General features: G+C 42.1%; 1 protein-coding gene across 1 annotated transcript in view; it reads right to left on the reverse strand.

The window, feature by feature from the left end:
- The window catches only part of XPOT (exportin for tRNA), a 40,105-nt gene extending 33,951 nt beyond the window's left edge, over positions 1 to 6,154 (reverse strand). The window contains exons 1-2 of the mRNA XM_070409804.1: positions 5,806 to 6,154; positions 1,813 to 1,946 (exon numbers count right to left, since the gene is read on the reverse strand). Coding sequence (XP_070265905.1) covers positions 1,813 to 1,872 — 60 coding nt within the window. The 5' untranslated portion in view covers positions 1,873 to 1,946; positions 5,806 to 6,154. The remainder of the gene's footprint in view (positions 1 to 1,812; positions 1,947 to 5,805) is intronic.
- Positions 6,155 to 13,392: the final 7,238 nt, after the last annotated feature.

Here is a 13,392-nt window from a genome sequence, read left to right on the forward strand (position 1 = left end):
TAAGTAGTCTTTGCACTCTAAATCCATGTTAATAGCATGAAAAACAATTTTTTCCTGGCAATAACGAACTAGTCAAAGCTTTTATCATGTTGTTCTTCTATCTCATACCTTCTTCCTGAGGTCCTATTGTCTCTAAGTGCCAACAGAGATAATTCAGCTTTTATTGCCCATGTAGAAAACAGAAGAACTGGAACTGAGAATGTGGGTTGGCAGTCATTTCTCTTACCACCAAGCTGAATTAGGTCCCCACTACTGAACTCTAACATCAGGACTATGAGAACTCATTTTTCCTTAAGACTTGTCCTTTTCCATCCTAACTGTTACTCAGGTTGGCTTAATGGGATATCAAATGAAGCCTGGACCTCATATCCCTGTGATCGACAGAACTCATTTTTATTGATGAAAAGCGTAACTTCTGTATATTAAAAACACTAACAATTTCTTGGTTTTACTTTTTTGAAAAGAAAATCATGGCATTTTTTAAAAAATGTTTTTAAAAAACATCAGAGAGAGGAAGGGAGAAGGATAGAGATAGAAGTATCAACGATGAATCACTGATTTGTTGCCTCCTGCACACCTCCCACTGGGATGGAGCCCACAACCCAGGTATGTGCCCTGACAGGAAATCAAACCATGACCTTTTGGATCATGGGTGGATGCTCAACCATTGAGCCATACCAACTGGGTAATCATGGCACTTTAAAAAAAATCTGTCAGATGGTGGAATTTAATAAAAAACACACAAAAAATATTCAAAAAGGAACCTAAACAAATAACACAGAAGGCTAATAACTAAACACTTAAGGCTTTTATTACAATAACCATGCAATACCAAGCCAGAATCAGGTAAAGATCCAGGATGCTTCAACTATGTGACTAAGGGTTTAAAGATGGGCAGACAAGACATAGGCACATGATCTGGTTGCAGGCTCAATCCCCACTAGGGGTGTGTGCAGGAGGTAGCCCATTGATGTTTCTTTCATTGATGTCTCTCTCTCTTCTTCTCCCTTCCTCTCTCTCTAATTTCAATAAAAATTCGTATTTTAAAAAATTTCTGCTTAAAAGCCCAAGTAAAAGTGCTAACATTTAGTGAGATTGTTAACCTCATTTAAAATTATAAAAGATATCCTTTCCTATGAGAAGCAGAATGAAGAAAGAAAATGCCTCTTCTTCCACTTATCCTAGACTTCAAACTGCCCACATCTTTAAATATTTAATTATAGGCTTGTTCTTTAGATGTTTCTTTTATCATCCAACTATAGTCATAATTATAGGTGTAGACTACATTATGTTTAATTGTTAAGGTTAACCCAAATATCCGAGCATTATTTCATATTGGATTCCTGACATGTGATCACTTTAAGCTAGGACATGGCATACCATAACTGCTCATTTACATGTCTGCCTGGACTAAACAAGGATGTTAAATATCACTAATGCAAGGGTTAAACCACTTGTGTAGACCGAGCCATGCACTGGGAAAATAAAATATGCATGTCTGCTACTACAGAAAGTCCCTCAACCAATCCTTTGTATCACAATTTTAAAGTAATTATCAATGATTAGCAATGTGACATAAAATCCTACCTTGAATCCCATGAGATCTTAACACTTGTTGAGCCAACTTAATAGAAAATAAATCACACTCCTCAGTGTTTCTATATTCATAATATATTCAGGTACCTCAAATTATATTATCTCTATTCATTTCTACACAAATTAAACCTTTATCATCAGATGTACTTTGTATTCAAGTCCTCTAATGCAAAACTGTGGTAACATGGTTTAAAAAATTAAGCCAACTTAACTTACCCTTTGTCTGAAGTCTGAATCAGCATTTGGATTTAGCCCTAAAAGAGCCTGTTCATCCATCCCTGCTGCTATACTTGGAGTTTTCTGATTACAACAGACGTGCCCTCTAATCCCACAGAAGAATCCACAAACATCTGGACACACACAAAAGTGGAAAGAAAACAATACTTGATTAAAATAGATGCTTATCCAGAATATTATAGTAAGTAACATTATGCAAAGACACTTAAGTATTTTTAAAAAGCTTCTTTTGAAATCATTCAAATTACAACTAAAAGAGCCTAGAGTCTCAAAAAAATGAGCCTGCTAAATATTCCACAAATGTATAACTTCTAAAAATCCAAAGTATGACATTAAGGTTCTCAAATTTTCTTCTCTTTCAAGATCATCAATAAAGTATAGAAAATAATTCTTTTCTTACTTGAAATAGAAGCATCTAATTTATGAAATGTTATGTACTATCTTCAGTACATACTTAAAAATGCAATTGTACAATTGTATGAAAAAAATGACAAATCCAGATTATGCTAATTTTAATAATTTGCCTACTTCCATTTATCAATATCACAAGCTTAAAAAAAATTAGAGTCCTAGCTGGTTTGGCTCAGTGGATAGAGCGTCGGCCTGCGAACTGAAGGGTCCCAGGTTCGATTCCAGTCAAGGGCACATGCCTGGGTTTCGGGCTTGATCCCCCATGGGGGCTGTGCAGGAGGCAGCAGATCAATGACTCTTTCTCATCATTGATGTTTCTACCTCTCTTTTCCTCTCCCTCCCTCTCTGAAATCAATAAAAAAAAGTAAAAATTAGAATGCCTGGCTAACTAGTGACCTCTGAGTTCAATACCTTTATTGGAGTGTCTACAAGTACTTCAAGAGAAGTCAAATGTAAAGAGAAGGGATAGGAGTGAAACCTGGCAATTTAGCTTTTGAACAATGGCCGAGCTGCCTTTTACAGATCACTGCTCTTCCCAGTCAATTTTAGAAATGTATTTCAAAAAGTGTTTTTTAATAGCTATAAAAATTGACAAATAACTTAATACTATCCTTAAGAATATTTTTAAGTCACCAGAAAGTAATGACTTTTTCACAAAATAGTGTCTTAACATTCTCAAATAAGAAAATGATAAACCTCAAAAGACAACTTGTTTTTTTAAAAATATATTTTATTGATTTTTTACAGAGAGGAAGGGAGAGAGATAGAGAGCCAGAAACATCGATGAGAGAGAAACATCGATCAGCTGCCTCCTGCACATCTACTGGGGATGTGCCCGCAACCCAGGTACATGCCCTTGGCCGGAATCGAACCTGGGACCTTTCAGTCCGCAGGCCGATGCTCTATCCACTGAGCCAAACCGGTTTCGGCAACAACTTGGTTTTTGATAGAATGAATATTTGAGGAAACAAGAAACAAACTCTAAATAATGTGAAAATCACATTTATTTTCTCAAGACCTATCAGATAGGTGGACCAGGCCTTGCTACTCCCAATAAAAGGTTTTTTCTTTTTGGTTTGGTGTAATTACCATAACAAAAGAAGATCGGAGCCTAAAGAGGGCAAGAGAGTAAGGGGTGGGCGGTGGAAGCACAGCCTCTAAGGCAGTGGTTCTCAACCTGTGGGTCGAGACCCCTTTGGGGGGTCGAACGACCCTTTCACAGGGGTCGCCTAAGACCATCGGAAAACACATATATAATTACATATTGTTTTTTGTGATTAATCACTATGCTTTAATTATGTTCAATTTGTAACAATGAAAATACATCCTGCATATCAGATATTTACATTACGATTCCTAACAGTAGCAAAATTACAGTTATGAAGTAGCAACAAAAATAATTTTATGGTTGGGGGTCACCACAACATGAGGAACTGTATTAAAGGGTCGCGGCATTAGGAAGGTTGAGAACCACTGCTCTAAGGAATGGTGAGGCCAGGATCAGATCCAGGTTAGAGGACCCCTACTATTCTGTTTTCCCCTGGGCCTGCCTGAATCAAATGACAGATATGTGCTGAGAGCCTTGAAGAAGCAAGCCGGGGCCCCTCTCTTAAGGTTACTGGAAGGCAGTGTAGCTTCCCACTGCCCTCAGGATCAAGATCCAAACACTTGTAAATGACTCCTCACCAATTGGCACCCTAACCCCGAAGGCCAGTGATGTTCTGCCTTTCATCTTTGCACACACTGCTCTTTTCTTGTTACTTGGTTAACCCCTACCTGTCCTTCAGAATTCAGCTTAGAAGTCACGTCTTTCAAGGCTTCTTTGATCCCTATTGTCTAACTCTCCCAAACTGGATTAACTGCCCCTCCTAAGTGCTGATAGTCACTGCTTGCTTACTAGCTTTCTCATTAGCCTTAAAGGGCAAGGACTGACTGTCTTTTGTATTTGAAAAAAAACCTGGACTTGTATTCTAATCTTGTCATTTTCAAACTGGGGCCAAGTTAACAGCTAGCGAACCTGAGAGAGCCCTTTCTACAAAACAGGAAAAAGTGCATCTCCTCATAGAGTTGTAAAGACTTCAATGAGGGAAAGCATGCCTGGGCCTTCAGTAGGTTATTTACAATTCAGAGCTAGGCACGTGGGGTATGGGAACTGCTTGGAAAATTCTAGATTTACCCTATCATACTAGTAAGCTGGCATTTTGAACAGATGGGAAAACACAAAGGCAGTGGTTCCCCCTCCATCCACCTTTCACCGCCACACAAAGCGCCAAAAATGACAAGATTCGATAATTCCCCTGAAAAATGCATACACAAGATTATCAAAGACAAACTGAGTTTCTAGAAATCACAACTCCGTAAGTCCTATAAAAGATTCCTTGGGGCGGGGGGGAGTGGGAAGATTCCCTGAATTTGGCATAGCTTTAGGGAAAACTGCTCAAGCTAGATCAAGTCACTCTGAACTTACCAAGGGAAGACGGAAGGGGTCCTAAGATAAAACATGGCAAGTAAAACTACCAAAGGAAACATAAACGTGCTACAGTTGTCAGTACAGAAAGAACACTTCATGGAGATGGCACCTGGATAATAACCAATGTGCAATGAAACATGGTAAACTACCTATTGTGTGCAAACACCCGAAAAGTTACCACCTGTGCGAAAAGGTGACAACCCCCCTCCACCCAAACGCTGTGCACGAACACATGATCTAACATGGCACAGCTCTGCCCGTCGAAACGCTTGTTACAATCCGATAAGCACTTCGATTACGCATCTACCAAACGTTCTGGAGAAAGGCAAGCAACATAGTGAACATACTAAGCCCCAACTTTTCCTGGGCAGCCATTAAATCAAGAACCAAACAACTGTGAAAGAATGCCTCCACGCCTCCCGAAGACTGCTCAGATACCAACACACTGCATGCATCTCTCCAGCTCCAACACCACGCTGACATGTCGCTCTAATAAAACGTAACTTCCACCCCCAGTAAAAACTAATTAGCACTTCAAAAAGTACTCCTTTATTTTCTCTCTCTTTTTTTTCTTCTGGTTACAGGAAACATCGCTCCTGCAGAATTGTGAGGAAGGGACGAGAAGAAATGGCGTGTCCCTGCTGGCAAATTATTATACAGAAATAACACTTTTCCTCTTTTTTTTTGTCCTGGGGTGGGGGGCAATCAGGTTTCAGTCCTCTGCAGGTGAGACACGCTGCAACTGTTACAAACGGGCTGGGTCCCTTTGATTAAACTGGGGGCCCCCAGCGATTCCCACCCTCCTTGTCCCCATCCCTCCCCCCGATTCCCCCCCAAGGAAGCCTCGTGGCAGTTCGGGTGATGAAACACCGGGCAACCCGCAGCCACGCACTCGGGACGCGCTCCGCGACGGCCACAGCCGGTACCACCCCCACCCGGCCCGCCAGCCTCCGGGCGCCCCGCCGCGGAGGGGCCCGGCCCGCCCCCCGCCCCAGCCGGGGGTCCCCGGGCCGGTCCTCCCAGCCAACTTCCACGCAGCCTCGCGCGGACCGAGCGGGGTCCCAGCCCCTCCGCCCCCGAGCCCAAGTCACCTTCCCTATCACTCCATCCCGCTTCCCCGCCGGTACTGCCGAGGGCCGGTGAGCGAAACGGCGCGGTGCCGCACGCAGGGAGCGGAGGGAGCGGCCCGCGTCTTCGCCGTCGTTCTCCGCCACGGCCGCAGCGCTAACGCCGGAGACGGGGATGGCCGGGGCCGAGCGCCTCTCGCCGCTCCGCGTCCGCTGTTGCCTTTTCTAGCGTGGCGCCGGGCCGGCTCGCTAGCAAAAGCAGGCGGGCGGGGCCGGTGGCCCAGGAAGGGAAAGAGTGCGAGGGCCTGGCTATCGCCGCCGCCCCCGCTGAGTCAGCGCGAAGCGCGTTCCCCGCGTTCGCGCCGCGCGGGCCAGAGACAGCAGCCTCATGGAAGGCGGACCGCAGCCCGCGGGCCGGGGCCGGGAGCCTACAACTCCCAGCATGCAACGCGCACGCGGCACTTCCGGGCGGCGAGTGGCACACGCGCTCCTGGGCGCTGGCCTGGAGGCGTGGTCGCCTGGGCCTGTGGTGCACGCCTGGATGAGGCGTCCGGCCTGAAACCTTCCCGGGGTGGGGATTCCCGTTCCTTCTTCTCCAGTTCAAACCGCGAGTGGAGTTCGCTCAGCGCGTGATACAGGCGACTTGGTTAGATAGTTGGTAGGTGGATGATCAGAGATCGAGATTCGGATGACGTGGTGCAAACCACGTGTGAGTCAGTTGTGTAATTGCTCTTCTGTTGCCCCACATGTTATTCCGATGAGCGGTGAAAAATTTAAATTTCACTTTAAACATAATATTTGTCATTCATGAAAAAGAGCATTCTTAGGAAGCCCTACTTGTAGGTTCCTTCTATGGTACTGTTACTTAGCTTATTCATTCACCGATTTATTAATAATGCAACGAGGCAATGTAGGCTCAAGCTGCACAGATGTGAATCCTAGCGCCCTCTTCACTAGGTGTTGACCTTAGTTTCCGGCACATTACATAACCTGTATCTCAGTTTCGTAATCTGTAAAATGAGGGTGATTCAAGTACTGACCTCGGGGTTGTTGTGAGGATTGAGTTAATACAACCTCACACAATAAGGTGAGGTGTTTGGCACACAATAAATACTTGATATTTAGGTTTCATTGTTGACTATTCAATACGTGCTGGATGTAGACTAGGTTGCAGTCATTGGGACTACAGTAAAGAACAAACCAAACTTGGGAAGGGGGAATGGAAAAAGAAGTAGAATAAAATTAATGTAGCAATTTAACAGCTACATTTCAGTGACACTGCACCAGGCATTTGATATATAAAGTATCTCGAATAGCTTTTGCATCAGTTTATAATTTTCTTTCTCAGCATGTCAGGCTAGGATTCCTGTCCCTATTTCAGTATATCCTCAGAGTCTAGTACAGTGCCAGCCTGTAGTTATAACTGAATAAGTGAATACGTGCATAGATTCTTACATTAGTTATGTAGGTCAACTATGGACTATGGAGGCCCAATACTGAGTGGCTCTGAAGTCTTTGATATGGTCAATATATTGCACTGCCTTATCCTGTCAAGTAAGTATTTTATTTGCTCTTTTCACTTGTAAATTCATATTTAACATACTTCATATATTAAATGTCCTGGCACACCAACAGCTTATCTACAATTTATCTAGTAACATTGAACCTAGGGTTATAAAAATGTCATTCAATTTCATAAACTCACATTATTACAGAACAAATAAGGAAGCACTTGAAATCCAACTGTAGAGGACCTAAAAGGGATATTATGTTTGACCATTCCATATTCTGGTTACCTGGTCCATAAAGTGCAGTTTCTAATCTCAGACTAATATAAAATGCCAGGTATTAAAATGTTGACAATTAACACTCATTATTTTAACTTAAAGCATATTTTTACGTATGAATTGTCAAAATTGTTGAGCATTTATTATGTGCCGGAAGCAGTTCTAAGTGTTCAGACATTAGTCCTCATAACAACTCTATAAGGTAGGTACTATCATTATCTCCATTTTATAGATGAAGAAATTGAAGTGCATAAAAGTTAGGTAGCAGAGCTGGGATTTGATAAAGACTAACTGCAACTTTAGGCAAACATAATCAGTGGGAAGGATCTATGGAAGGAACTGGGGCTTGTGGAAGTTCTCACACTCTATGGAATGGTTAGAACCCTACAGGAAGAACTCTATGTTTATAGTAAAGTTCTATGGTTCTAACTTCCCCTTGGCAAACAGGTCAGAGCATGTGGCTTGCTATGTCTGCATGCACTGGGGTGCAACCCTTTCTTCCCTCCCACCCCAATAAATCCTTTTTGGTGACAAAACACCTAGTCAATATTATTTTTCAGTCGACAGATTCAAACCCAAGGGTCATGTTTATGATACTGCACTGGCGTCTCCTCTAAATCTTCCTGATCTTGGGGTGAAAGGAAATCAGGCTCATCATAATTATTCTCCTTCTGATCAGTAGGCATAGCTAAATTGCTCCTAGATTGAGCTGGAGACAATAATTATGTGTCCTCTCTAGGTAGGGCTGAGGGACTGTTTAAAGTTTGAGAAAGTTTAACCATTTCTGCCTCTTGTGCCAAGATGTCACGAATTAAATTCCAGAGGGAAAAGGTATTTGCCGGGACCTTCTCAGGTCCATGGAAGCTGTAATAAGTCATTAATTGCTCTCCTACTTTAGTCCAAGTATCTAAATTAACAGTTCCTTCCTCAAGAAGCCATGGACATACTTCTTGTGTAAAACATTCTGTCTGACTGGGAGTAACCTTAACTCCTCTGGTAGCACACGTATGTGTTAAAAGATCAATACAGAGTCTTCTTTCTTTAGACTCAGTATGACCCATCTTCTCAATCTAAGTTCTGTACTATCCACCCTCTTACCCTACTTATCCTCTATAGGGGGGGTCTGCAGCACCCTACGGTGGAGTCCTATCCATCCCAAGTGCGGGGAGGGGGTGCTTACCTAGGGGTCCCTGTTTGGGGGCCAGTTGTTGGGGTCCAGCTCCAGCAGGTCCAGGGGTTCCCAAAAGTGTGGATGGAGACAGCGTTCAGTTGATCAGCAGCCTAGCCAGGTTCTCTAGCCAGGATCTCCAGCCAGGTTCTGTCTTTATTGTCCTGCTACATCTGTATTTATACTAGTTGATTTTAATCCTATCCATTCTATTCCAAACATTAGACCATTCCAAGGTCACTACTCTATTGTTCTGTTAAGCAACAAGGAAGTAACTGAAGGAGATTATCCTAAGTAAAGATTATGTAGTTTAAGCATGATTGTTCGTAGTTGAAGTGATTAACTACCCGCCTGGCACTTAGTTAAGGGATTTTACTGATTTATTCCCTTCCTTAGTCCTGTTAATCCCTAACTCCAGGGAAAAATCCCCACCTGGGGAAACAACCTTTCTCGGAGAGGTGACCTTGGTTAAAACTCATAGTGCTAAGAAGGGGAGTAAACATATTAAGAACAGTATGCCATATACGCCAGCTCCCTTGAAACATGTGCTGTGCAGATGTTTCTTCCCTGCAGCGACTGTGTCAAGCAGCAAGGATGGACCGGCTTCCGGCAGTCTGACTTTAGAATCTGAGCTCCTAACCTCTGTCTCTCAAATGAAGGTCCATTGAGGACGACGACATTGTAGAATTATAGTACTAAATCAGTTCTTCCTATAACAATAAAACTGTTATAGGCAGCCTATCGATGTTTCTATCTCTCCCTCTCCCTTACTCTCTCTGAAATCAATAAAAACGTATTTTTTTAAAAAAAACAACAATAAAACTTTATTCTTGTTCTGTGTCTTCTTTCAGTTGCCAGAGTACTTGAAATTATTATGATAGACTAGAAGCCCAGTGCATGAAATTCATGCACAGGTAGGGTCCCTAGGCCTGGCTGGTGATCAAGACCTGCTAGCTGCTGGTCGGGGCCTTCCTTCATTCTGTGCCGCCCCCTGGTGGTCAGCACATGTCATAGCAAATGATCTTACTCCCGGTCTCCCAGTTGAACTTCTGAGGGGACACTTTGCGTATTAGCCTTTTATATATATAGATAACATTTACATATTTCATTATGGCTTACAATATGCCTTCAGATATCTTTTTTGATCTGTTGCTCTTAATCTTGTAGGAATGGAACTGGTATCATCATCATCATTTTAATTTATAGATAAGGAAACCAAGGTGGATCTATGTTAAGTAGCTTATCCTAAGTCACATAGCTACTACAAGGTAGGCTAGAACTCTAGACTCGATTCTAGATGTAAACCAAAATTAATTTTAGACTGTAATAAAGAATACAAAGCATTTGAACAAAAGGAGCTGCAGCCCTGGAGACACTGATTCAAGGAGTAACCTAAATTGTGTTCTGCTGAGAAAAAGGGGATTTTTGTCTTTAAAAAAAAGAGAGTAATTTATTGATTTTTAGAGAGAGGAAGTGAGAGGAAGAGAGACATACTGATGTGAGAACGCAACATCTGCCACTCAGTGTATATATGTCTATGTCCTTGCATACTTTCTTTCACTGGTATAATAATAATAATAAAGAATGCAACATCCATAGACCCCCTACCAGGGATCAGGTCACCACCCCACATATGCCCTTGACAGGGAATGCATCAACAAGGCGGGGGGAGGGGGGTTGCCTTTCATAGAGAAAGTTCCCAGCCAGGTTCCCAATTAGGTCCATATTATGTAAACGAGATACCCAAGTTTGTACACTTCTGATTGGTCCAAGTTTGGAAGTCCTGATTAGTCAGTAACATGTTTCCTGCCCAGTCATTATAGAGCAGTTCTTATTGAGGGAGCAGGTCTTAGTCCATTGGTTGAAAGACAGGCCAGGAACTTCCTCATAACTGTTGATTCAATTTGTGTAAATGAGCAAGAAGCCTAGAGTTAAATCTGACATTTTCCCAGAATACAGAGTATGAGAAGCCCCTGTCAGCAAATGGCCATTAGGTTCTTATCATTTATAACATTTGGGCTCTCGGTTGGCCATGGGGAGTCCATCTTAGCAGATAAATTCTTTCTCAGGGTTCACGTCAAATAAATATTTCTTCTTGGGGGTCCACGTTCCTCCTTGAAATTCTCTCCTCTCTTGATTTCGGATCCTATATTATCCTCAAACTCCTTTTGCTTTTTGACTACTATTTTTTTTTTTTTTACTGCATTCCTACTTTTGCTCTCTTAACATGTCTTCCTCATAACTGTGTAGGGGATCCGAATTTGTTACCCCAATGTGTGTCTCTTTTTCATAAGGATTATTTTAAGCTGGTTCTTTTTAAGCAACAGCAGCCCCTGGGAAAGCTCTGAAAACCAAGCAGAAGTTACCCTTTATAAAGGATGCATACATATATAAGGGAAATCTCCATTTCTAAGGGTATACCAGGAAGGGGGATGACTCAATCCCTAGTGACTCTTACTAATGGAAAAGGCAATATTTACTCTTTTTACTGTGCTTTTCCTGGGAACCTCCCATAGCTGATTCTCCTGACCTCCAACATCGGTTGTCTTTAGCTGAGGATATTTAAGGTGATAACGTCCAACATTTTGGTGAGTTACTCAGTTTTTCTGGGTCTCTCCCGTGTATATGGGAGGTATACATGTCATTAAACGTTTGTTTGATTTTCTTCTGTTCATGCCTCATGTCAATGGAATTCTTGGCCCACCTAGAAAAACGAAGAGGTTTTCTGTTTTCTGCACTTACTCAGTCATTATCTAATTTTACAGCTTCAACATTCAGTTCTATGAAGATGACCTCCCATTTTTCTACCACTGGTTCTAATATTCTTTATTACCAACTTGTATTACCAGACTATTGTTAAACCAGCATTAGGGTTCTTGGGCTCCCCAAGATAAAAATTGAGGGGAAATCCCAGAGAAATGTCCAGACAGATTTTATTAAGCTTATGCTCATGCACAAAGGAGGCAGCACAGAGGAAAGAAAGGTCCTCTGCACTGGCCTGGGGGCTGGCTCTGCCTAGATGCTTTAAAAAAAAAGTATTTTTTTATTGATTTCAGAGAGAAAAGGAGAGGGAGAGAGAAATAGAAACATCAATAATGAGAGAGAATCATTGATCAGCTGCCTCCTGCACGCCCCCCACTGGGAATGGAGCCCACAACCCGGGCCTGTGCCCTGACTGGGAATTAAACCGTGACCTCCTGGTTCATAGGTTGACGCTCAACCACTAAGCCATGCCAGCCGGGCTGTTTTTTGTTTAGAAAAGCAAGCAAGAATTTATTGACCATAGCAAAAATATCATGGAATCCCTTAGAGGTCAAGGGATACATGTGTGGGCTCCGGGGATGGGAATGGTTCAGGCATAATCCCTGGAGGGAGAGTTCCTGCTTGTTTTTTAAACCATTCTTATGTTATTAATATATTTTACTATGTTCTTGTTTTGTATTAAATTTGTGTGGCTATCTTTCTCACCATTAGTCAAGTCTTGAAGACTGAAAATAAGTCTTTTCCTGATTCTGTTTATGGATAATAATGTCTGGGTAAATATTTGTGAAATGTATTAAATTGAACCAAAAATAATATAATTTTCAGCTGATAACTACTAAGTCCTGTGTGAAATTTTCCTCTTAGGCTTCACGTCAATGTTTGTTAAGCCTAGTTCCATCAAAAGCTCACTCATTATGGGTTTCTTGGCAGAGAAAGAAGTTGAAAAGTAGGTCAGGTAAGCTATCTTTATTGGTTCTAGTCCATTCATTAGTTTCTCTTAGAGGAAGTAGGTGTGAAGCAGGAAACCTGAGGCAGGACAGAGCATTATAGCATCTATAAATATAAAAGGATAAGCGACCAACCATCCATCCATCCGACTGTCCAACCGACCGACCAGCTGGTACATCTGACGCACACTGGCAATTTAAAAATAAACGTTGACTCGAGCATGTGCGATACAGATACTAGTAAAGCTCTTGCTGGTGCCAATCGCACACGTGTGTTTCCATCTATCATTGTCGATCGTGAATTTGGTTGTTTTTATTGACATTCTGCAGCTGAAAGAAAGCGACATTGTCGACAGAATATGTCTGAATTTTCTGTCATCTCTGACACTCCTATTATAAAGAAACGGCGAATAGCAATATTAAAATGTTTCTTCTAATTAATTTCCTCTCAATGTATACGAATCCATGCACTGGGCCACGAGTCCTATATAATAAAGAGCTAATATGCTAATTAGACTGAACAGCAGAATGACCATCTGGACAACCTTTCAGATGAAGCTGGGGCTGCAAGGGCTGGTCGAGGCTGTGAGGGAAGGCCGAGGCAGCCAGGGCTGTGAGGGCCGAGCCCCTTGCACGAATTTCATGCATCAGGCCTCTAGTTATTTAATAAAAGAAACAGCTTTTTAAAATCCAAAGCATTTGCATGGTTCCTTCAACTTCATTATGACGACATCTCTCCTTCATGTATTAGTTGATTGCTAATTGTAGATACTTAAATAGCCAGTACACATTAATTCTAAGTGGAAACACCGATTCAGACACCTTTAAAAATTCAGGTTCTATTTACCTACTACAGCTTTAAGTATGGTTCTATGCATGCGGTCTGTCTTTAGTTTCAAGTTGAGAGGTGGGACACTTGGAATCCATAGATCCATTGAAGGGTATT

This window comes from Myotis yumanensis, unplaced genomic scaffold, assembly GCF_028538775.1.
Source record: "Myotis yumanensis isolate MYYU_CA2020_CCGP unplaced genomic scaffold, mMyoYum1.0.hap1 SCAF_3, whole genome shotgun sequence".
Classification (NCBI taxonomy): domain Eukaryota; kingdom Metazoa; phylum Chordata; class Mammalia; order Chiroptera; family Vespertilionidae; genus Myotis; species Myotis yumanensis.